General features: G+C 36.3%; 1 protein-coding gene across 1 annotated transcript in view; it reads left to right on the forward strand.

Moving 5' to 3' along the window:
- Positions 1-748: 748 nt before the first annotated feature.
- SLC5A12 (solute carrier family 5 member 12) overlaps positions 749-25,946 on the forward strand; it is a 38,747-nt gene continuing 13,549 nt past the window's right edge. Inside the window, exons 1-9 of the mRNA XM_033118823.1 lie at positions 749-1,397; positions 7,422-7,487; positions 8,718-8,769; positions 9,659-9,726; positions 14,093-14,247; positions 14,368-14,508; positions 16,726-16,855; positions 17,763-17,851; positions 23,728-23,840. Coding sequence (XP_032974714.1) covers positions 1,059-1,397; positions 7,422-7,487; positions 8,718-8,769; positions 9,659-9,726; positions 14,093-14,247; positions 14,368-14,508; positions 16,726-16,855; positions 17,763-17,851; positions 23,728-23,840 — 1,153 coding nt within the window. The 5' untranslated portion in view covers positions 749-1,058. The remainder of the gene's footprint in view (positions 1,398-7,421; positions 7,488-8,717; positions 8,770-9,658; positions 9,727-14,092; positions 14,248-14,367; positions 14,509-16,725; positions 16,856-17,762; positions 17,852-23,727; positions 23,841-25,946) is intronic.

Here is a 25,946-nt window from a genome sequence, read left to right on the forward strand (position 1 = left end):
TCTTAGGGGATAGACAGGCTTTGTTGAGGTAGGGTTGGGAAAAACGATTGAGATGGGAAGAGAAGTATAAACGACGTAGAGAAATTGTCCTCCCCCACCAAAGGCTCTCTGAGAGTACTTCAGAACAATCAAGAGAGAGTCTATCAAGCAGAAACAAGACTCCATAATTGGATGGACTACAATTTATTAATTAGTGGTGAGTCCATTTTTTGAAGCCTAGAGTCAAGAGAGAATCAACTATTATGTTTAGTAGTATTCCCCTGTAAGCATAAATAATAGCCAATAAGGGCAATGTTATTATCTTTCATTTTACAGATCAGATAAAAGATGGTCAGGAAGTCTGAGAAACTTAAAGATTTACGATAACCCTGTAAGGTCATTATTTCCAGGTTCACGTGGAACTCAGAAAGATGAAATTATTTGTCAACAATATCACAGCTCACTGGAGGTTGAGTTAACTTGAGCAAAGCTCTCCTGATTCCTAGTTCTCATCTCCTTTCCCTCCAAACCCACTGCCTCAGGCAATCACAGGTCCACATCCTCCACCCTCCCCTACACAGGAGAAAGACACCACAGAGGGTTGTGTTTGCATTTTACAGATTCCATTTCACTAATTTAAAATGCTGAGGTGGTTAATTCTATCACTTCTGTTTCCCAGTAATGTTTAACCTTAAGTTAAAAAAAAAAAATCTAAGAGATAAAAGAGCATGTTATCTGGCAAGTCCATTCCACCCCCAGTGGTTATTAATTTCAGAACACATCTGAATTCCTTCTCTGTGGCATATGCTTGAGTAGAGCAACAGACAGCTCCTAGTTAGGGTCAGATTTCAAGTTCTCATTTGTTGGTACCAATACTAGATTTCTCTCTGTAGTCAACTTTTGAGATCATTTCTGAGTACAACTTGGTGTCTGGAGATCCACAAAGCCTGTGGTCATCATCCTCTTCACAGAATCAGTCTCCTCTCAGCCAAGCATTTGCTGAGCTGAGCTTTGCTTTTGGAAACAACTTTTCCCTGAGATCTGGTTGAAAGCCGCTTGCTGGTGCCATACTTCTCAGCATGGAGGTGAAGAACTTTTCGGCTTGGGATTATGTCGTATTTGCAGCCCTCTTTGTCATTTCCTCTGGAATTGGGGTGTTTTTTGCTATTAAGGAGAGAAAAAAGGCGACTTCAAGGGAGTTCCTGGTCGGAGGAAGGCAAATGAGCTTTGGCCCCGTGGCGTTGTCTCTGACAGCCAGCTTCATGTCAGCTGTCACTGTCTTGGGGGCCCCTTCCGAGGTCTACCGCTTTGGGGCTTCCTTCGTGCTCTTCTTCATTGCATATACTTTTGTCATCGTCTTCACATCAGAGCTCTTTCTGCCTGTATTCTACAGATCTGGCATCACGAGCACTTATGAGGTAAGACAAGTATTCCCTTATTCTTTACTTTGGGAGGAGTTGCCGTTTTGTCTTCGCTTGAACAATTTGTTTATTATTATTATTATTCTTGCTTTTTGTTTCTCTAATAATATACATCCTCTTGGTGATAACACATGGTAAATGAAGAACACTCACTTGTTTTCAGGACAATTACATATCATAAGAGAACAATATTATTGGGAAATAATATTTTTTTTTTTTAAATTTTTATTTATATTTTTAAAATAAATAATATATTTATTTATATTTTTTATTTATAGTGTTATTGGAAAATAGTATTTTATTACAGTATTATAATACTTAATATGTTAAGTATTATATATTTAATATATATTTAATATTATATATATTTAATATATATTTAATATAAACTTTTGGGAAAAGCTTAAGCTTTGTATATAGATGCACCTGTTCTTTCATCTGTAGAATGGAAATAATGATGTCAACCGCATGAGACTATTTCAATGAATAAATGAGAACCTGTATGTACACACCTAATGCATTGCTTAACTTGTAAGATTTTTTCAATAAAAAAAAGCTGAAGATATTATTATTGGTGATATCATTAACATCACTCTGAAAAGCATGCAGGAAATACACCATGCATATTGCCATTTTCCAGGTAGAAAACAGACATAGTACAGATAAATGACTTAGTCATGGATGTACACTGGATAAAGCTTCCTGAGAATCCCTTTTGTTTATCTCTCTTTCCTCAGATAGTAGAGTTGAGCACTTTAATACAAATTACTACTATGCTCCAATTTTTAATGGGTAAATGGTGATGTTTTTGAAAAACTAGAAAATATTTTAACGGGAAAGAATTGCTAAATGATACAAACATGGGGAATATTTTAATGAGAGAAAAAAAAGTTTCAGTATTTTGAAATATTTCCAAGTATTTGAAAAATGTTTCAGCAGTGTTTTGACTCTGCTACAATTCTCAAGAAAAATATCACGTTAAAATATGAATTTGCATGTCCAATATTTAAGTGTGATTATTAATCAGTTTCTATGAAAAAGATGCTTATTTTTCTTATCCAACATCATCTCTACTACTAAGTCATAAAAAGGGACTCTTACTGGACCTGTTTCTTTGTTTTTAATTCTGTAAGCTAAATGATTATAAAGAATTACTCTAGACTTCAAAAGGCATTCAGGCAAATGAATATTTTCTGGCAGGTTTTAGAACTTATGATTCCACAGATGATCCAACCTTCTCTCCCCCCAAAGGAATGTAATCAAGGATTGGGTCAAACAACAGCTACTACCTGGGATAGAGATTCAAGAGAAAAATGATGAAATGTATGCTGAGTCTTAAAATAGATGTACACATACCCCCGTTGTTCATTAGTGTACTTCTAAAATATAAATATATTTTAGGTTTTTCCATTCACCTATTAAATTTGAATCCCAAAGGCATTGCTAACAGTTTAAAAAGAATTGCCTAAGTAACTGGGGGAGGGGGGGAGAGAGAGATAGAGAGAGAGAGAGAGAGAGAGAGAGAGAGAGAGAGAGAGAGAGAGATTATAGAGTCAGAAAATGCAAGTTCAATTTGAAAATTCATTGCTTAAGAGCAGGATAACGTTGTGAAACTTAACATTTATCAGCTCCAGTTTTCACACAGAAAATAATAACTTCCCTCTTTCATGAAGGTTTAGTTAAGTGTGAAACAGCTTTTTAATTATTAAAAAAATACCCAAATGTGAAAAATCATTTTTACCACTAACTGTCCCTTCAATAGATATTCATTAAGAACATCTACTATGTTCTAGGCACACTTCTAGGCCCCGGAGATAAAACACTGGACCAAATCGCTGTCCTCATGGAGCTTACTTTATGGCAGAGAAGGGTAGTCAGTAAGCATAGTATACAACAGAAATGTGTAAGCTGCTTAACTGTTTGTGGAGTACTGCTCTAAGTACTTTACATGTGGTAACCCATTGGGCCTTAAAATAATCTTTATGATAGGTACTATCACTATCAGCCCCATTTAACAGACTAGGAAACTGAGGCACATAGAGTGAATCAATTTGCTCAATGTCACACAGCTAGCAATTGGCAATTTTTCCAACCTGATCAGTCTAGCTTTAGATTCATATGCTGAATCACTGTCCTATCCTGTCTTACTAAATACAATAGAGAAAAAGTAAATAGGATAAGGTAGAGAAAAGGAGTGCTGGTGTGGGTGGAGAATGTCAAGAATTCACACAGAGTGGCTAAGTCAGGTTTCAATGATAATAAGGCAGTTAAGAGGAGACCTGGGGAAAGCAAGAGATTACACCATATGAGGGAAGAACATCCCAGGCTGAAGTAGCCACAGAAGCAAAGGCCCTAAAAGAGTGTAATTGGCATGTTTGAAGGAAAGCAAAGGTATCCATGTGCTTGGAGAAGAGTGAGTCAAGGATAGAAGTGAAAGATGGGATCAAAGAGGTGGGAAAGCCCAATTATACAGGGTACCATTTCCAGTGGGTGTGCTGTCAGACAGAGGGAGTGCTTTGGATATTTGTGGGCAATTTGATTGTCCCAATGATTGGGGGGCAGTGCTGGAATTTAGGAAGCAGGGGCAGGGGCACCAGATATCTTGCAGTGTGTAGGACACACCTATATAATGAATAATTGTCCTGTGGGTTTAATAATTTTTGAATGCCCCCATGCTCAACACCTACTGCAAATAAAATTTGCAGTAGTTTGCCACTTAGTAATATTAACTTTTTAAAATAAGAAGTTATACACACACTATAAATTCATATATTTTTCCCAAATTAAAATGAAATAAAAACATTGTCTTGAAATTATTAAAAAATTTACTATGCAATCCATCTATTCCATATGTGCTGCTTAATACCTACTTGGCTGTAACTGGTTTCAGTCAAGTGGTTCAGTTACTGCATTAAACCAACTGCAAACATGTAACTGAGGAGGTTTGAGACTTCTTTGTAATTACTAAATTAGCTCAGATATAGAAAAACATTTATAATAACAGGGTCTTCATGGGACAAACATGTGTCGAAGAAGCTAATTCCCTCTTGTTTTAAAATATATCTATATATCAGAATGCCTTTAGGATGGCATTATAATATGTGAATGTAGTTTACAAACTTTGCTGCCTCCTCTATATACTTTTTATTTTTTCATATCCTACTGATAAGAAATCAAGATTATGAAAAGTACATATGGGGATATTTTTGAGATTGCCTCTTGCTTTATAAGAATTGGCAGTGTGACAAAAGTTAAAAGCATAGACTATAGACTCTATTTGGCTTTGAATGCTACCTCTGCCACTTGCTAGCTGTATACCTTTGGCAAAATTACTTAACTCCTCTGTATCTGATTTTGACATATGTAAAATAGTCATAATAAAAAACCTGTCTCAAAGGATGTCTATGAGGAGTAAAAGAGATATTATATGCAAATACTTTTAACAGCCTGGTAAATGCTACATAAATTTTACATTATTATTGTTTTTTTAGTGTCTCCAAATTTATACTACAACTCAGTCTCTCTATTGAAGCTTGAATTTATGTTTCTTTGTTCATTCATCATTCCCTGTTACCTATCCATAGAAATTCTTTCCAGGTTCTTTTTAAGTACTAAAGACTGAAAGAAGTAGAATCTGTTTCCCCACCCCTTGAATCTGAATTGGACTTGTGATGTGTTTTGGCCAACAGAATGTGGCAACAGTGATGTGTGGAACCTAAGCCTCATGAGGCTCATAGCTTCAGCCATTCTCTTCTAGAATGCTGTCCTGATACCGCCATGTCAGGTAGCTGGTCCAGTTGGGTTAGCTTCTGGAGCATAAGTAGAAACATAGAGGAAAACAAGGCACCCTAGCCAACAACCAACATCAACAACCCGATGTGCTAGTGAGGCCATTTTGGACCTTCTCACCCAGCTGATCTTCCAGATGATTGCAACCAAACAAGAATTCTGGGGAAACAAGTAGAGGAATCACCCAGCCAATTTTCAAAATTATGAGAAATAATAAATCCTTGATTTTTAAACCCATGAGTTTTGTGATATGTATTCTACAGCAATAGGCAACTGATTTAAATGCTTTGTATTCAGTGGGATTTCAAGACTAAGATACGCCATCTGTGCTACTTTATCACTATCCTGTCCCATGCTAACGCATAAGGACTTGTTCTCACCCTCAAATTATAAATTAGTCTCAGCTCATTTGCAATATCATATATTTTCATTATCTCCACTTGGACAGTTCATAATTAGTCTCATCATGCTGTCTCCACTTCTGTTAATGTTATTTCCTTATTTCTCTTATCATACACTAATAAATCCAGTCTGTTATTATTTACTCTTAACACTACTTTAGAGGCTGGTGTCTACCTGCGCTCTCATTTTCCTTGGACTTCTTAAACTAAATGGTTTCTGAATCACTTACTTCGCTTTAATCCAAATTTTTTCATTGTAACAATGCGCAAGGTACCACTTCTCTATATCTTCTTTTATTGTGGTTTTAAGCATTATAGATTACTTTTGTTTTTGGTTTGGTAAATTACTTTCCTTTTAATTTTTCTTTAAATTACATTTGTAGTATTGTAGTAGTTATATTTAAATTTTGAGAAATTAGATGTGCAGGTATATCATTATTCAATATTATTTTTTAGCATAGTGAATAGTGTTACAAAATGTTTGTTGGGAAATGGACGTATAGGGTCTTTTAAGGTCTGAAACAGTGTTAGGAAGCCTTTTAGGTCATTGTAAGGACTGGATTTTACTCTCTGTGAGATGGGTCCTTACAGTGTTTGGGCAGAGGAATGACGTGATCTGATTTGTATTTTGAGCATGATACTAGCTGGATATTGAGAATGATTGTAGGGTTTTGATGCTAAGGGATCTAGTTAGGAAGCTATTGCTAGGTAAGACATGACAGTATCAGAGTGGCAACAGAGAAGTTGATGAACGTGGATGTATTTTGAAAGTGGGAGGTGATCACCGGGATTATTTTATAAACTGGATGTGTGCAGTGAGAGAAAGAGAAGAGTAAAGAGGGCATCACGTTATTTGGGCTTGAAGCAACATGAAAAGAGGACTTGCTGTTCCCTAAGATGGAAAAGATCAGGTTTGGTGTTTTGAAAATATCAGACGTAATGATGGTCAATTATTCTGGTCTTCTGGTGAAGACCAGAAGCGTGCAACGTTTCTGTTGAAACTTCATATTATTTTTGACTATAGTAATACCCCTGAATAAGTGAGTGAATACACTGAAAGAATGAGTGAATATATTCTTTCAGATGTAGAATTATGCAGTTGAAATAGTCTCTCTTATTTCATGGATGAGAAACAGGCTTAGATTAAAGAGTAAGATAGTGGCAAAGTTCAAACTAGAATTCAAGGAGTCTTACTTCTGATCCAGCTTTTTTTTTTTTCTTTTTCCTCCATACTGTCTCTAGTTTGACTTGAGATAGGAAGAACATGGATCAGACAGTAGAGGGTTTAGAATATCACGCCTGGGATGCGCACTTTATGTCAACGATGGAGTAATAGTGAAGTTTTTGAGATAAAGAGTGACATGATCAGAGTTCTGTTTAGGAGAACAAATGTGGGTGATGTGTGATTGATGGAATGAGTGGAAAGAACTGGCATTTGGGAGATCAATTAGGGAGCTACTGCAGTAACGTGGGAAAGGTGAAATGAAGGACTGAAGTCAATTTGGGGGGTGTCGGGATAAAAAGGGAAACTACGGCTTTAGTACATCCACTAGGAAGATCCCTGGGTAGGAAGCCAGAAGACCTGCATTTTTATTCGTGTAACCCATTTATCTTCTCTGACCATCATGAGAAACTTGAGCTAGAATTGAGCTTTAATATATTTTTGACTTTAAACAATCCATCGTTTTGTCCTGTTCTCCCAAGTATATAGAGCCTAAAATCACATTTTAAGGCCAAAGCACTAAACCCAGAGAAATACCAAGAAAATGAGAACCTTAGTAGCTCTTATGTAAACCTTGCTGACTCTACATGTTCTCTCTGTTCTTTCTAGTATTTACAACTACGATTCAACAAACCAGTTCGCTATGCAGCAACCGTCATCTACATTGTGCAGACGGTAAGGGTAAAGGACTGTGGCCGATGTGGAAATGTGGGGTGATGAGATACGGATTTATTTCAGGGAGTAGTAAGTCGGTTAAAGGAGAGACTTAATACTAAGAAAGTGCTTTCTTCCAAAGATTGTACTTTCGAGATATGTGATTACATCAAGAGTTGGACATTGCACATACCCCATATACATATGGACAAATAATAAGAAACCAATGTATATCATAAATCACAAAGGGAGGAAAACATTTTTAAAATTTATTTCAACTCTTATTTAAACGGTACAAGTCACTTTGGTATGAAGATATTAAATGGCCTGTTAACTGATTTTTCTTTCTTTCTTTTTTTTTCTCACTAATTAACTGAGTTGAACCAGAAATACCCGTTCTGCGGAAAATCATTTTAAGGCAATTATTCCAAACCAATACTCCCACTTTCCCCTTCTGTACTCCTCTCCTACGTCCCAAGCTCTGGGGTGTCCTCATGTCGCCTCAAGGTTGCCTGTGGCCCACCATTAGTGTGTTTCCTATGACTCATGAAGTGCTTTCTGCTAAAAGGTAAACTTCTTCCCATTTCTTAATCAAAACTCCCACTCACTGATTGAAGGATTTGAGAGAGAAAAGGAGGAAAACAATGCTCCTTGACCTGTCCATAGGTATTTGCCTTTTAAAACCTTTCCATGAATCTCTAAGTGATGAAATTCCATTTGAAATAAAACGCGACTGCACCCATTTCCATCAATGTAGTGGTTGTAATTCTGGAAGTTAGAAAGTATACTCATTGTTTTGATCACCTGTGTTGTTAGTATTCTCTGCATAGTACTGTCCTCACAGATGCATTTGATCTCCACTCTAAAATCTGTATTCCACCAGACTGCTAAAAATGTATTTGTGTCATTGTGACATGTGCATGGAGGAAGAGGAGTAGAGGGAGGGTGAATCAAAAACTTAATTTGAAGCTTATTTTTCTATCCTTCTTAAATATACCAAATCTGGCCATAAAGTCTCAAAATTTACAACCATTTTAAAAGCCCAACCCCTTCGTCCATCTAATGCTTATATGCCTGCTGCAAACTACAGTTACAGTGGTCAACAAATTCAAAATTAGAGTGGATGGGAATGAAATGTTTGATGAACACATTGAAGGAAATGCATCTCTAAGTTCCATAAAGAACCTCCTAGGCAGCTTTCTTTTCCTGTCATTTTTCTCACTATTCACCTAGTTCTGATTTTTCCACCAGATTCTCTACACAGGGGTGGTGGTGTACGCTCCTGCTTTGGCGCTCAATCAAGGTGAGTTATCAACATTCTTGGGTATATTCCACCATTTTTTGGGGGGATGAGGGAGCTACAGTCTCACCTTGAGAAATATACATAAAGCATCTGGGGGAGACATTTTTGTGTTTAGGGTGTTCTGAATTACTGTAGGAGTCACAACATAAAGCTCTGAAAATTGAACATTGAAAGTATTGCAAACAATCAGTTACTTGATTTTGCCCATATGGTTTGAAACACCCAGCTTGATTGTTGTTTGTTTGTTTTGTTTTTTAATCACTAATGATGGCAGTTTTGGTATTGTATATGCACAACCTCTAAGTAAGGTCACCTATAATATATGGGATTTCTTAGTGGTTTCATAAAGCAGATAATCCGAGTACAATAATAAAAGGTGCTTGTAGTAATTATTTCAAGATTTATACTTGACCCTTTTGAGAGAATAGAAACCTGGAAACAAAAAGGAAAATAACAGTGAAATAAATTTCCTAATGATTCCTATAATATTGGAAGTCCTCAGTATTTAATTTAATCATGCTACCTACTTATATTTAGAAATATCAGTTCATGGCTGATGTTTAATTGGTTTCAAAGTACTCAGACTAACTTTGTTAAGGAAAAAAACAAACACAAATAACTGATGTAAAGTTTGGGAGCTCCAGAGTTTTAGGAGGAAAAATTTGGCTTTTAACATTATATGAAATTTATGGGCTGTGTTGAGGTATAATAATATAATAAAATAATTGTTATCAGAGATGAGAAAATTTAATAAGAGAAAATTCTAATTTGATTTTCATTTTTCCACAAAGAACACTGACAAAAGTATTGTGACTTTTTCCTTATAAAGCTTGTTCTTTTACTTTCGTCAAATAAACTTTTTTTTAAATACCTTTTTTTCCTTTTGTAGTGACTGGGTTTGATCTCTGGGGCTCTGTGTTTGCAACAGGAATTGTTTGCACATTCTACTGCACTCTGGTATGTATCTAGCTGTGAAAAAGGATTTAGCACTATCTCCTAATATGGGATAAGGGCAAATCTCCAAAAACAGGGCATCTAAATATAGCAGAAATTGCTCTTCCAAAATTAAATAGAAGTATGCTGGCTTATCTGTTACAGTTTACTGAGATAGGTGCTGTTGTTTTATTTGAAATTATTTTTAGTATCAACCATTAGTGGAATTTAGATTCTGAGCTCATTCGAGAAAGCCACAGCTAAGAGAAGATTTAATGAAAGATTATCTCCTTGATCAGAGGATTAGGTGACCAGATGCAACTTCTGAGAAAAAAAAAAAAAAAAGCTCATTAATAGTGATTATAAACCACTGTCTACTGGTTGAGAAATACAAAATTCATGTATGGCTGATCAAGGATGGCTGGTATTTTATAAACCTGAGTGTTCCACAGATTGCATTTTTGTCTCTTATTTATGGATAAGCTTAGATTACATTTAACATTTGTCTTTACACATGCTCAGTTTTTAATCAAGGAACCTAGGTGGTATTAGCAACATATTTATATACTTGTTACAATTAGTTTAGTTCAACAAACATTCACTGAGCACCTATTATTTGGCATGTCCTGCAATGGAAATCTTTATTCTTCTGAATTATTGGCACCATATACGGAGGCTGTAAGTAACCAGTTAAGAATGTGGCAATGGTTCCCAGATAGTTGCATTTTCTTTCCTCCTCTATAGACAAAAGTAAAGTACTTGATATATTATCATATAGCAGACCATATGTGTATTTTGGCATCATATGCATTCTACCTACTCTTTTAACATATGTCATGATGTCCTTAATTCTCTTTTTTCATACTTGGAAACCCCACTGTTTGTTTGCCCCACAGAGTTTTATCTTAATTTGTTTCCATTCCATTCTCACTACCATACCATTCTATTCCAGACACACATCTCCCTAGGCTAAAAATAGGCTCCTGCTCCTTAAGCATCTGGCCTTATCTGACAGATTAGTTGTTCTGAGTTACCTGCCCATAGAATGATAAACTAGGTGCATTGCTAGGGACACTAAAAGCAGACTTCTTAGCAACAATAACGGAAGTCAGAAACAGTGGAATCACATCTTCAAACTGTTGAAATAAAACAATTGTCAACCTATAATTGTGTATTCAGCAAAACTATATTTCAGGAGCTGACTGTCAAGAACCAAGATAATTTACCACTAGTATATCTTCCCTTGAAAAAAACCTAGAGGAAGTGCTGTGGGAAGAAGAAAAATTATCCAGTTTTAGATGGAAGAAGTAATGATAAGATAATAAAATAATCAACGTTTAGTAAGTCTGGTCAATACAATTTTTGATGTTTAATGACAATAATATTAATAAATTTATAGCATAGTATAATTTATATAATACTGAATTATATGTTATATATGATAATTCATAATATAAAATATAATAATTGTTACTATTATATGTAATTTTGGGATTAAGAAAAGGAATAACTCTTAATGGTGCAACAACATAATGTACAATCAGGAAGAGAATAATCAGACATAAAGATTTCATAATCCTTGAATTGACTTTTCTTAAATTTAGAGTCTAAATTAATAATTTCATGGCAAAATTTCAAAGGAACCCATTTAAATAAACTGGTCAAAAAGGAAAATAGAATTAAAACAAAACAAAACCTTAATTGATTTAAGCAAGAGAAGAAAAGAGAAAAAAGCCTAGGGGAAGTAGAACAAATAGAAACCAAAAAGTAAGATGTCAGAAACAAGTCCGGATATTTTAATAATCACAATAAGCTAAAATGAACCAAATTTATTACCTCTTAATTGGTTTCAGTTCTTCTCTCCTCTGTACGTCTCTGTCAGATTCATCTTCTTAAAACATCTATTTTTCTTCATGTCATTTGACCTAATTCTATTTTTGCTTCCAATTACTTATAGGGCAAAGTATAAACTTCTTAGCCTAATGTTGGAAAACTTTCACTATGTGAATAAATCCACCCATCTAATCTCTTCTCTTTGCACCTCTGTTCCATTTCTCCTCTCTCTAGCCAGGTTAGAAGCTTCAATGTCACACCAAAATGGTGGCTTATTTATCTAACACTTTTGCTCATGTTGCAGTCCTTTTGCACTGAGCATCCTGTGGACGCACAGCCTAAGATAACCAGTGGAAGAGATTTAAAAAAATAAGAAGTGATTCTGCCATCCAGGGGTTTGCAATCTAGTGAAGTAAGCACTAGATCCAAAACAACACGGACTGATTAAATATTTAAGTGACACTCAGGGCACAATCAGGGTTATAGATCAGTGGTGTGTGTGGGGGTGTGTCTCACTGTATGAAGGAGTCAGAGTCAGAGCAGTTTGTATGGTGGCTATAATCTGTCTTTCAATGAGCATTTGATAAAGTGGTTTGTTCTCTTGCCTCATGTCTAGGTGAAGTTCAGGTTTATGCTTGTTTTTGCATACCTAATGTGAAGTAGTCTCTGAAAACTGAGGTCTTTGACAGTTAGTCTTCATATTACTAAAATACGATGTTGATATTTGGAACGCTTATTGTCTTTAAAGGAAAGTCAAAATGCCCCTATTTGTGAGGTGGGAAGTAAGAAATTGATTATTTCTCAAATCAGGATTTGAACAGAATATACAAATACAATGTCTCTGGCAGGAACTTTAATGTCTTTTTTTCTTTGAGTTTTGATTTTAATTAAAAAAATAATGCTGGGACAGCCCCAATATCATCTTTCTTCTCAAGATGAAGATGAAGGCTGTCATCTTTTCACAGAAGACTTTGACACTCTGGAGGAGTAACTGAGGAAAATAATTCTATTATTCATGTTAAAAATACCCTGTCCTTTTATTCTCATAGTGCTATTCATTTTCAAAGCACTTTTAAATATATCTCTTCATTTAATCTTTACCAGTTTCCTCATTCCAGCTTCACGATGGTCCTAAGGGATTCTAGCAGCCTCTTTCTTTCTTCTTTTCTTCTTGTCCACGTGTTCTCAACCATAACTGTTCATTGAAATCACCTGTGTAACTTTCACAAAACACTGATAACTGGGTCTTACTGCAGACCTCAACTTATTCAGACTCTCTGGTGATAGCGCTCAGATATTGTTTCGTTTGCTTGTTTGTTTTCTAATTCCCCAGGTGACTCTAAAGAGGTGCCATGTTTAATAACCACAGCTGTAGCCTCTGGCCCAATCACACTATCCTGTATTCTGTTAGATCCATCCTCCTGAAACTCTCCTCTGCTCACTTCACTATGTGACCATCTTTCAGCTCTTAAAACCCCTTTTTCCATGAAAATCTAGAATCTATCATCCCTTCCTAGTTCTTTTCTTCTCTGGAAGTATTCTCCGATCTTAGTTTTTCAAACTTTATTCACTGTCAATAGTTTTACAAAAAGAAGTCAAGTTATCCAAGCTAGACCTGGGTGATTATCCTCAGTTCCCTCACTTCCTCATAACATGTATTCAATTAATCACAAGCTATGTTGATTTTACCTCCCAAATATCTTTCAAATACACTAACTTCTTTCTATCTCTACCCTACCTCAAACTGCTATCATTTTGCACGTGGCTGAAATAAACTCTGAGCTGTTCTCTCAACTCTTTTTCTTCTGTGATCTTCTGTGATCCTTGCAATCCACAACCACTGCTGAAACTACTGTGAAACAAACAAAATAATATCTTTCATCATATAAATCTCTCTAAAGCTCTCTTATTGCTCTTGAGAAATCATTTACATAGCCTTGTGAAAATCAGTGTGTTCTGGCCTCTAGCAAATTCAGAAACCTCCCTTTAGGTACTCTATCTATATAATCTTCAATCCGTATAATCTAGCTTCTTTTATTTCTTCAGGCAGCCATGCATATCGTCTTTCTTCTTTGTCCTCTGTACCTGGTAAATTACTACTCATTCTTCTGAGCTTAGCTCAAATGCCACTTTCTCAAGACGAGGTCAGGACTACCTGCTATATGCTCCAATAGTACCCTGTCTTTCTTAATAGAATTTTCCACAATTTTAAGTAAATAACTATATTGTTGTCTAGTATATGCTTCTCCCTCTAGATTATAAACTCTGAAGTTAAGCAAGAAATCTGTCTCTTTCATTTACAATTTTATTGACATGCTTAACATAGCACTTGGCACATAGAAGGTGTTCGGCAACCAAGCTGAAAAAAAAGAAAGAAGGGAAGGAAGGAAGGATGGAAGGGAGAGAGGGAGGGAGAGGGAGGGAGGGAGGAAGGAAGGAATAGAAAGGAAGAAAGGAAGGAGGAAAAATACAGATCCCATTAGCAGGCAGGTTGTGTAGAACTGGAAGAGTTGCAGGCTTCATTTTTAAGAATTTACATCTATTCTCTCTATTTCAGGGTGGATTAAAAGCAGTGGTGTGGACAGATGCATTTCAGATGGTTGTCATGATTGTGGGCTTCTTAACAGTTCTCATTCAAGGATCAGCCCAAGCTGGTGGATTTCACAATGTATTAGAGCAGTCAACAAATGGATCTCGACTGACTATATTTGAGTATGCCCAATGCTACTTTTCCATGTTGTATAAAGATTTAGCTGTGGGACCTCATCACCCAAAATTACATCTGGGCATCAAAGGAATATATTTGTTCACTCACTTCTCTTTGCTTTGTAGCTTTGATGTAGATCCTCTCAGGAGGCACACATTTTGGACAATCTCAGTGGGAGGAACTTTTACGTGGCTCGGGATCTATGGAGTTAATCAGTCAACCATCCAGCGATGTATTTCTTGCAAAACAGAAAAGCATGCCAAACTGTAAGTTATTAATAAAGAGACATGTCTGTGTTTTCTCTGCCCTTATTGGATTCTTATTATATGCTTCCTAATGCATGCGTGTGTGTGTGTGTGTGTGTGTGGGTGGGTGGGTGTAAGAAAAACAGAAACAGAAAGATTCATTTACCTTTCCAACTATATTTTGAGGCAGGAATTACTACTCCCACCTCAGCAACAGAGTGGTAGAGCTGGGGTTTGAACGTATGTCAGTCTGCCTTTGCTCTCCATCATTTGCTGCCTCCATTTTTGGAGAAATCACTAGGTTAAATTACGTGCTGTGGCTAGTGATGCAGAGATGAATAGCACATATTTCTTACAGTTTCTGTGATGAGATGACCCTTATCACTTATTTGATTCAGCATGTGGTTTCTTCAAGTACTGTTTTTCTTTGGATGGATATGCCTTTAAAATCTCCAAGGAGAGATTTAAAAATAAGAAACCCCAAGGTCACGAGGCAGGTCATAATGGAGCTTTAGGCCGCTCCAACTCCTGCCAGGATAGCTTTGCCAGGCCTGCTTACTCTGAAGGACTCCAGCAGGCCCACAGCTTGTCTAGTCTTTTCCAAGCCCAGCAAGTCATCCACACTTTAGGATGTGGACAAATGAAAAGTATGCATTCTTTCACGAAACTGGTAGAAATAAACTAGAATTGTGTGTAAAACGGGCATTTCATCCTCATTGCTGCTGTCCAAAGTGCCAGCCTCCCCTGACTTGTCAGGATACCGTCAATTTTTCTTAGAGTGAGAAACAGTCACTATGGATATTTCCTCAACTGATTTTAAAATGCTTTCAATGCACAGTTTCTTATTTAGGCTGAACATAAGAGATAATTGCCTGGATATAGTTCGCCATTTTGTAACTTGAATTCTGAAAGAGAATATATTACTTTATATGTTTCACACACATCAGAAGGAAGAAGTAAAATCATTATTTAGTATTCTATTAGTTCCCTGGTAACATATTTATATTCTATTACAATAAATAATATTAACAAACCCATATGTATGACCATCACTTTATCAAATAGCTGAATAGACTTTGCCTGAATGGAAGGATAGCAAGAGCAAAACCAATGCCATGCATAGAAATTGATCACTTTATGTATCAGTTGTATTCCCAAATGACTATCTCTAATTCAAGCCTCTCGAAACAAAAACAAATAAAACTTAAAGATAAGCATTGTTAGAACACTCCCACGGAACTTCTGAGATAAGATTCTTTTCTAATGTAAATCATGTAAAATAAAAACTTATAAATGGGATAATTATTTAATGTATTTGCTTTATAAATGAATACTTTGTTTTAAGGGTTTTTTTGAAAGTCAGATACACCTGTACGGTACCGGTTTTAGGGGACGTTGAAATAAATATATGTCCTCATAATTGAACGCGGATGCATCTGTTTCCCTTCAAACAATGACTGGATCCAAAAAAGTGGCCCGCATTGCTTTCTTGCCCCTCTGCAACTATCTCCAGAATGAGATTATTTATTCTCTTAGACCAATGTAAAGCCAGTCTACTTTCAAATACTCCCTGAGATTAAGAAAATGAGTAACATTTTGACTTTCAAAGGACAGTAATGAATACAAAACCATAGATTACTGGAAAAACACTCAAATTGGAATTAAGCATATCTGTGTCTTGTAGAATAAAAATAATTGCTCCAAAGAATATGGGTAAATGACCTTAGGTTTTTCATACTTTCTATCATCTTAAAAAAAATCAACTTAAATTTCATCTGAACTAATCTCCAAAGTGAATATTTTCAAAATTTGTGTGTGTCTACATTTAGCTCCTTATCCGTCTAAAAGAAAAGATGCTGGCTTTTTGACAGGTTCATGAATTGAATGTAGAGAACATCACTTGAAGTTATATAATATGAGTGATTGTGATGTGAAATTTCTTCTAAGAAAATAGCTCTCACACCACACATTGAGGCTTTGCAGAAAAAGTCCTGATTTCAAAAGAACTCCATTAAAAATCTACTTCACTCAAATTGCGTAATCGGTCTAAGAATATAATGTTTCCAACCAGAAAAAAAAAAAAAGCGAAAGTATAAAATGCAATGATTCTTGAAGACTGTAGAATTGTATTTTATAGCAAAAGGCCAAAATCCTTTATCTTGAATCTTTGGTGATGACCTCCCATACTTAATATAGCACAGAAGCTATCAAGAGACAGACCCATGTGTTCTTTTCTAGAGCTTTGTACTTTAACTTGTTGGGTCTCTGGATCATTTTGGTGTGTGCTGTCTTCTCTGGCTTAATCATGTACGCCTACTTCAAAAACTGTGACCCTTGGACTTCTGGCATCATCTCAGCACCAGATCAGGTACATGTTCCCTTGGGGCCTGTAGGGATGGCTGAAATGAGCATGCTTCTGGCTATTGATAGGTAATGTGAGGTCTTTCTCTTTTCTACCTGTACCTCTAGCCACTGTCCATACCCCAAAGACTTGATTTCTTTCCTCTCCTCTTGGGTAATATCACCACATGTTAGATTTTACTATGAGGGAGTTAACATGTAAAGAAGAAGATACCTCAGCTTGCCATTGAAGACAAGGCCTGGAGGTAGGGCAAGGCTGAAGGTTGGTTAATGATGCTTTCATCTCAAATTGAACCAAATGACCCTTGTTTCTATAATGCTTCTGCTCATTTCTTCTCATCGTAGCTTAAACAACATCCCCCTGTTATACTACATGAAACATACTCTTAAAAACTACGTATGGGGAATATGCTCAAGAGGAACAGTCATTTCCCTTCCCTTCCCCTACATTTTCTACTGTCTCACCCTGTCCTATGGGGACTTTTTTCCTGCAAATGGGGCTATAGACTAGAAAAACCATAACATCTCTATTCCCTGAAGACCTATTTTAACCATTTGTTTTTAGGGTTTAACTGCTAACTTTAAGGGTAAACAGGCAAGAAGATAGCATACATTGCCAACAAAAGACAAAGTTTAAAAGTTTCTGAACCTTCTAAAGTTTATCCAACACTTTTTCCTAACCCTCACTGTCTCTTTCCTACCCTCCTCCTCCCTTATAGCTGGACCTCAGGTCCCTGGATTGGAATGCTTATAACCTCATTTGCTAGTGTCTAACATCTAAAACCAGGCAAACTCCTCTATTGTTTATTGATTGATTGATGTTTTACACCTCCTTTTGTTAAAAAGCTATATTCCCACCTTTCAGACACTGCTGATGACACCACTAACCCTATTCTCTTTTGCCTCCTCTGCAGCTGATGCCATACTTTGTCATGGAGATATTTGCCACAATGCCTGGACTGCCTGGCCTCTTTGTGGCTTGTGCCTTCAGTGGAACGCTGAGGTTAGTGTACTGACACAACGCTGCTGTAATGACAGTGGTGATGAGGAAGGAGGAGGAAGGGTGGTGGGGGTAGTAATCGTCAGTACTTACCGAGTACTTACTGTGCATCAGCTGCCTGGCTGAATGCTTTGTTTCTATGTGCTCATTAGTTGCCACACTGGATATGAAACTGAAACTTGGCTCATATTATCTTCAGTTGATAGATGAGGAAAGTAAATTTAAGAAGGTAGATAATTTACCCATGGTGACATAGTAAACTGCAGAGGCAGCAGGTCAGCCTAGGTGTGCCCCTACACTAGACCGCTCTGTTTATGTTCTCCACCTGTCTGATGCCAACTGCCCCCAGGATTTCACATCAGCTTCACACAAGGCAGCTCACTCTGGTGGCATTTATCATTTAGATGCCGTATATCTTTGCATCCACCCTTTGCAATCCATTCTTCCCATTTTCAATAGCACACTCAGACAGATGATACCTTCCATCCCTCACATGTAGACATTATTCTAAATACAAAATTATCATACATTTATTCTGACAAATATTTTAGGAGGTTTCTGTTATGCTAGGCACAGTTGGTGGGAGTGGGTGTACTGCAGAGAACCAGACTGACATCGCTTTGCCCTCATACAGAGTTTGCATTCTAATTGACATGGAAGATGGATAATGCAGAGGTAAACAAACTAAACGAGGTATCATTTAATAATGACAAATAGTATAAAGGAAACCACCGATGATATCCTAGAGATTGGTGAGGCCTGTGGGTTCTACTTTATATAAGGTCTTTAGGGACCTCCTCTTTGAGTAGGTGACATTTGTGTTGAGATCTAAAGGATGCAAAGAAGTCGGCTATGTGAAGAGCACAGGCAGGAACCTTTATAGGCAGGATGGAGAGCAAATTCCAAGGCCCCCAGGAGAGAGAAACTCTATAGGATATTTTAGGAACAAAGAGTAAAAGCACAAAGAAGTGGGAGGAGAGCAGATGGGGATGAGTTTGAAGAGATGGACAGGCATCAGGTCATGAAGAGACTTCATGAAATTGTAAAGAGTTTGCATTTCAAATTAAATGGGAAGGCATTAGAAAGTTTGAAGCAAAGGAGTGAGTGGTGCCATACAAGTGAAGACAGCCTTCTGCGTAGGGGAGGGTCTGTGATAAAAGCCTGAGAGGTGAAAGTTAGCGAATAGTTAGGAGACATTTGTCTTGATCTACGGTGAGAGATGACCATGACTTGGAGAAAGGTAGGGGCAACAGTTGAGAGCAATGAACTAACATATTAAGATTATGTCATTACTTTCCTTTAAGCCAGTCCCTTTGCCTTTATGAATGAGAGACGCAGATGGTGGGAAAAACTTTATTTCTCTTCCTGGAGCTCATTTGAAAAGAATCAGTTACAGGATTGGTCAAAGGCCAATTTTAACATAGGAAAGGGATCAAGGTCAAAATTCTAAAAGTACCAGAGGATAAAAGTAAAAACGTTATATCTTATTCCTCAAATCCCTTTTCTCACCCACAAAATTAACTGCTCTTACTAATTTCTTGTTAATAAATCAGAAAACGTCTTTGCTTCTGTAAACATATAGAACTTTTAGCACAGAAAAAAATCATGGTGTATATACTGTTCATTTCTTTAAGTTAATATAATTCAGAAATCTTCCATACCTTATTTTTTGGATCTGCTATAATTTATTTATTTATTTATTTATTTATTTATTTATTTATTTATTCAAATTAAAATTTATTGGGGCCACAATTTTTAGTAAAGTTACATAGGTTTCAGGTGTACAAGGATCTGCTATAATTTAATTGACCAGTCCTTTAATGTAAGGTTTAACTAACAATGTTTATGTCTTAGTCTATCCGCGCTGCTATAACAGAATATCACAGACTGGGTGGCTATAAACAATGGAAATATATTCTCACAGATCTCGAGGCTAAGAAGTCTAAGGTCTAGGCACTGGCACTTCAGTGTCTGATGAGGACCTACTTTCTGGTTCAAACATGGCTGTCTTCTTGCTGTATCCTCATGTGGTAGAAGGGATGACAGAGCTCTCTGGGGTCTCTTTTATAAAGTCACTGATCCCATTAGTGAGGGCTCCAGCCTCATTTCCTATTCCTATCCCCAAAGCCCCAACTCCAAATACCATTCATTGGAGTTTAGGCTTCAACGTATGAGTTTTGTTGGGACACAAACATTCAGTCCTTAGCAAACTACATTGTATATCTCCGTGAAATTGTGCAAGCATGTATGTAGGCTACATTCCAAGAACTGTAATTACTGTGTCAAAATACATATTCATTTAAACTTTTTGTGGACATTGCTAAATTGACCTCCAAACATTTGTTCCATCTTATACACTGAAAAGAAAACACTATAGTGCCTCTTTCCCCACACTACCATTATTGAAACTGTTAAACTTGCCAGGCTCATAGTTAAAAAATGGTGGCTAATTTAAATATGAATTCCCTTGATCATAACTGGGATTGGCTATCTTTCCCTACTTTTCTTGACCATTTGCATTTCTTTGTTTTGTAAAATGACAATTTATTTTGTTAATTTTTTCTTTTGAGTTTTCAAGAGAGTTTTGAGATTTCAAAACTCAAGAAGGTTTTGAGATATGTCTTATTTTTTTTTCATTTGCCCTTTATTTATTTGCTTTATTAACGGTATTTTTAAGTATATGGAGATTTTATTTCATATAGATCAATTATTTTACATTATGGTTCCTGGGTTAATATCTTTCTCAGAAAGTATGCTCCATTCTATGATCATAAACAATCATCCAGACATCATTCTACTATATTTATTCTCATTGAATATGAAAATTATTGAATCATCTAGACTATACATGTGACATAAGGAATTTTTACCTTATTTTCCTTCTAAATTAGTTACCAGTCATCCCATTATTATTATTATGAGTAGTAGTATTATTTAGTAAAAAAGCCATCTTTTCACCACTGACTGGAAAAGCTATTTTTAGTACATCCTACATTCTTTTATGTATTTGGCACTTTGTATGGATTCTCTTTTATATCCCGTTTCAGCTATTTGTCTACAGCTATGCCAATACTAATAATTTTAGTGACTGTGCTTTAAAATATAATTTAATATCTGTTAAGCTTGTTCTTATTCATTATTTTTATTTTATAGAATTTCCCTTGATATCTAGGGTTTTTTTCCTAATTATTTTCAGTTAATTCTTTAGGATTTGATTATATTGAAACCACAATATCTGCAAATACATATATGTTGGGAGAATAGGAGCTCCTTTTATTTGCGTTTTTTTTCTTCTCTTCTAACAGTTACACTTCTACGTTCATTCTGATATCTAATTGTGCTTTGAGAACAATGATAAATAATTGAGGGATAGCAGAAATCCTTGTTTTGCTATGTACTTTAAACGGAATGTTTCTTGGATCTTACCATTAAACATGATTTCAAGTTTTGATTTGAAAGGTGTTTACATTTTTAAATACTTAAAGTTTTTAAAATTGTAACAAAATGCATATATTTATTTTACTTTTAGGAAATATTTTTATCAGAGAGAGTATTGAATTCTGGTAAAATTTTGGCATTTTTGAAAAGGGTATTTTTAAAATTTTGAACTTTTGACATATTATTATGTTGACAAATTTCCAAAATAACAGCCTCTTTGAATTCATATAATGAATTTAACTTGTAAATGGTGTAATTTTAATTTAATGTGCTGTTGAATTACTTTTACTAATATTCTTTTAGGGTTTTGCATCAATAACATAAAGTGATATTGGTCTGAGGTGTTGGTATTAGGAGCTCAAGGAAACTAAGGACAGAAACAATGAGCACTAGAGGATCAAACACAAGCAGGAGTGACACTCCAGCTTTCATTTTGTCCTTGTCTACAGAGCCTTATTTATTTATTTTTCTCTCAGTGTAAGGCAGGCTTTCTCCATGCTGGTGAAATATAGCTTTCAACAGATTAAATCTCCCATTAGAGAATGGTCCACTCATTTGATTTCAACTCCAAAAATTCCAAGAAAGGGACACCCTGGAGAGTATATAGTGTACAGAGTTTACTTCTGCTACAATGTTAAGGAGGGCGTTGGATTATAGAAAGGGAAAGACAAGAGTGAGGTTAGAATAAAGCGATGGTGGTTGAGGAATAGGAAAAAAAGCAAAGATTTCGACCTTCTGGTAGCAATTTTAGAATTGAAAACACTGACATATGGAGAATGCACCCAGCTACAAAAGCAACCCAGCAGAGATTCTACAAATCTGATCCTTCTGGGTCAAATTCAGCTTTTTGTTCCCTTCTTCCCAATGGATTCAAGGGTTAACCCTAATGTTTGAAACTCTCACATAATGGATTTTGATACATGTATGTTGGGGGAATGGGAGCTCCTTTTATTTGATCATGTGCTTTCCTTATTTGACTTCCATGGAGCTGCAGATGGACCAAGAGTCTTACAGGGAATGTATACCAAGCCTTGATTTGCAGGAAAAGAACAATTTTTCCCCAAAGTACTAAGAGTTTCAATTCCCAGAAATGGGTCATGGGAAGTTTGTACTTGCTACATCTGTCATTTAGGGAAGGAATTTTTAAATTAGTGCATACAATGGACCTGGAACAATTCCAACCGAAGTAACAACCTACACCTAAAATCAATGGTATTATTGACCTGCATTACAGAAAAAAGAAAAAAAAAGTATGAATTTTCTTTCATGCCTTTGACACAGTTATAGTGTATCTTCAAATGTGCATTGGAAGATAACAAAATCATTAACTAATGAATGTCAATGGGAAATTTACAAACAAGCTTTGTTCATCAGCTTGTTTCTTTTCTAGAACTTTTGTTTGTGGTTGAGATTTTTGTATCGTGAATTTAACGTAGTTATCTATTCTACTAGCTGAAATATTCCTGGTCTATATAAGGAATTAAACAAGCTTTCATGGTAGTCCTCCAACTTTCAAGTCCTCTATCACCTAAGTAAGTTTTAGGACCATAAGACTGAACTCTGATTGGAAAGTCAGAGAAAGAATGTCAGAGCTTTTATGAGTTTTGCTTTTTGCTTCCTTCCCAGTCTTATCTTTTGCCCCTTTCTCCCTTACTAACTGCATTCTAGTTATTTTGTTGGATTCCAGTTGTTGAATGCAATAAACTGTCCATCTTGAGGCATTTAAATGTAATTTTTCCTTTGTTCTAGAACATCCTTTCTCCTGTTTGCATGGGTCCTTTCAATGCCTATCTAAACCATCACTTCCTAAGGGAAGAATCGCCTAACATCATATTGGTTTAGGTATCCACAAGACATACTCTCATATCACTTTGTTATTTTCCTTCATAACAATTTTTACAATTGTTATCAATTACATAATTTGTTGATAAATGTCCCTGTCCCCAAGTGGAATGGAAGATACTTGTCTTCGTTTCACCAGTGTATGCCTAGTACCCAGAATGAATAAACAGATGCTTGAACAGTGTTAATGAGTGAATTGATTATTAATGAATGGCAAAGGGTACTGACACCAGGGTTACCATAGCTACTACTTCCTGCTTCAAGACCAGCCTAACCCCCACACACATGCATCCACATATGCACACAGGCACACACACAGAATCTCTCCGCTACTGCCTGCTAACTCATTTAACATCTTGTGAAAGCCTAGCTTTTTCAGTGGAGTTTGTGGAAAAATTGAAAAAGCATTAAGCACAGAAGCAGCTTTGAAGAGTGAATAGATGGGCCCTGTAGTTCTCCTGGAATCACAAAATAAGGACATATGTCTGCATCTGTTTTTCCTAGATCCCTGCCTTGTCGATTTGCCCTGGAAAACAGGGTGGGCTGGTAGCTTAGCTTTATTTAGCTTGGACTATGTTCTCACTTTTGTCTCCCTGTAGCACCGTGGCTGCCAGCATCAATGCCTTAGCAACAGTGACCTTTGAGGATTTTGTCAAGAGCTGTTTTCCCCATCTCTCCGACAAGAAGAGCACCTGGATCAGTAAAGGCTTATGTAGGTACAGCCTGTGGATTTTCTATTCCAGATCATGAAATGTACATGTGGTACATGTTAAATTACTGCACGAGCTATTCAGGATACACTTGCAGGCACAAATGCACACTAAGATACATGAGGAATCTCACACATAGATTCTTAACACTTGCAAAGATACCAGGAGGGTGCCAGGAAAGAATGACCAGCTAGCTTACCTTCCACCAACCTTACTTTTGACACTCTTTTGTGCTCACCCTACATTCTAGATTCATCACATCAACATCTCTTGATGATGCTATGTATGGATCATATTAGTTCCTCTACATGGGAAGATGTTCTGACCCATATCACCAGTCACTCTGTCTAAGAAAGCCAAATTCTTTCTAAAGAATCCTTTGTTACCAACCCCCAGTAACCTCACCCCAGAGAACAATTGCTCCTTGTACTTGTTTCATTGAGTCTATTGAGTATTTTTGCATTACATTGAGATTGCCAAACAGTTTTTAAATACTCTTTTTCTGGTTCCTAAGGTAAATTATTTCCCAAAAGTATACTCTTTATTTGAGTGTGTAGGTTAATATACTTACTCCCTTGTTTGACAACATTTTACCATGCATTCCATTTTTCTTTTCTTCTTACTTGTGCGTAACCAAGGTGAGAGGGACACTGACCACATGTTTTCTAACGGGGTAGTTGAATTGCCTGGATTCTATTTATTGTCTTGCATATGGAGTTAGAGCTAACAGTAGGTGGATGGGTATTACTCCCAGTACAATTCCTAATTTCTAGCAGATATTCATGAACATGCTGGATTGAGGTAGAAGTTTCTCTTATCTCCATGGTTTATTGTCTGATCCTCTGAGCTGATGGAGCACTGGGAAAATCCACAGCATTTGCTGCGACGGTGGAGCTTTGTTTCCGTCCCATATTAACTGCTTTGTCTGTGGGTCCATGCACTTCAGGTTTATATGGAACCCCCCCCAATTTCCTTTACATTTCCTGCTTTGCAGTCTGGTGGAAATATAAAGATTTGGAGGACGAGAGAGAGACTGACTCAGTTCTCTAGTCAGCACAAAAAGTAGATTCCCTAATTGAGAGACGGGTGACTGGAATCTCACTTGAACAGATCACTGTTGGCCCAGCAATAGGGTAATTATTAGTAGAGAGAAAACATGTCTTTTGTTAATTTCTTCAGGAAGATGGTGTTCTCCTTAATCATAAAGCAATAAAGAATCAGGGCAAACACTGTTTTCTGCAATCTAATCTATCATCTTTAAAGAGAAGGGGAACAATTTTAGAATTCTGAAATGTGTTTATTGACCAAACTTGGTTTTCAGCGTTGTTGTGAGTTTCTTTATTTTTTGCGTCTTATTAAGAACTTAGAAAATAAAGCATCAATAGTTGCTAATCTGATTTAATTTTAATAATGTGTTCCTGATAATAAATATCATGTCCTAAACTTGAAATAAAATAATAATAATCATTAATAATCATAAGAATGGCAAACACATAGTACCTGCTATCTACCAAGCACTGTTGGATAAATAGCTATATTTATTTATATGTAGTCCCTTTCTAGAGATTTTTGGGGCAGGAATCAAGTTCTGACTTCATAGCACTGGTTCTGACTTCATAGCACTGGTATCTGGTAAAGTGCCTGGCTCAGTACACAGTAAAGGTGAATTAAATGTCATATTGGGAACTGAGCTAGATGTTTAGCTGAGAGAGAATTTTAAAAATAATGAGCAAAACCATTTTCTCTCTGCTTCTATCACTGTGTCTCTGCCTATATGTCTCTAACTCTTTGCCTCTCTCTTTTCCTCTCTTATTTAGTTAATGGGTTATAATGGGTATTTAATGTACTCGTAAATTGATTTTTAAACAAAGCTGTACTCCAACAATTATTTTTTTAAAAAAAGGTGGTTTAAAAGAAGGCATCCTCTTTAAAAGATGACTAAGACATATATGCTGATTCATTCAGCAAGATCTTATGATACTAGATGCACCAAGCAAGATGCTTCAGAACAGGGTACCCTGATGGCCCTTGGGATTCTCCAACATAGATATGTAAGCAAATAACTCATTATGCAGTGTACTAAGGGCTATAAAGATATTATAAATGAA

This window comes from Rhinolophus ferrumequinum, chromosome 11, assembly GCF_004115265.2.
Source record: "Rhinolophus ferrumequinum isolate MPI-CBG mRhiFer1 chromosome 11, mRhiFer1_v1.p, whole genome shotgun sequence".
NCBI classification, from domain to species: domain Eukaryota; kingdom Metazoa; phylum Chordata; class Mammalia; order Chiroptera; family Rhinolophidae; genus Rhinolophus; species Rhinolophus ferrumequinum.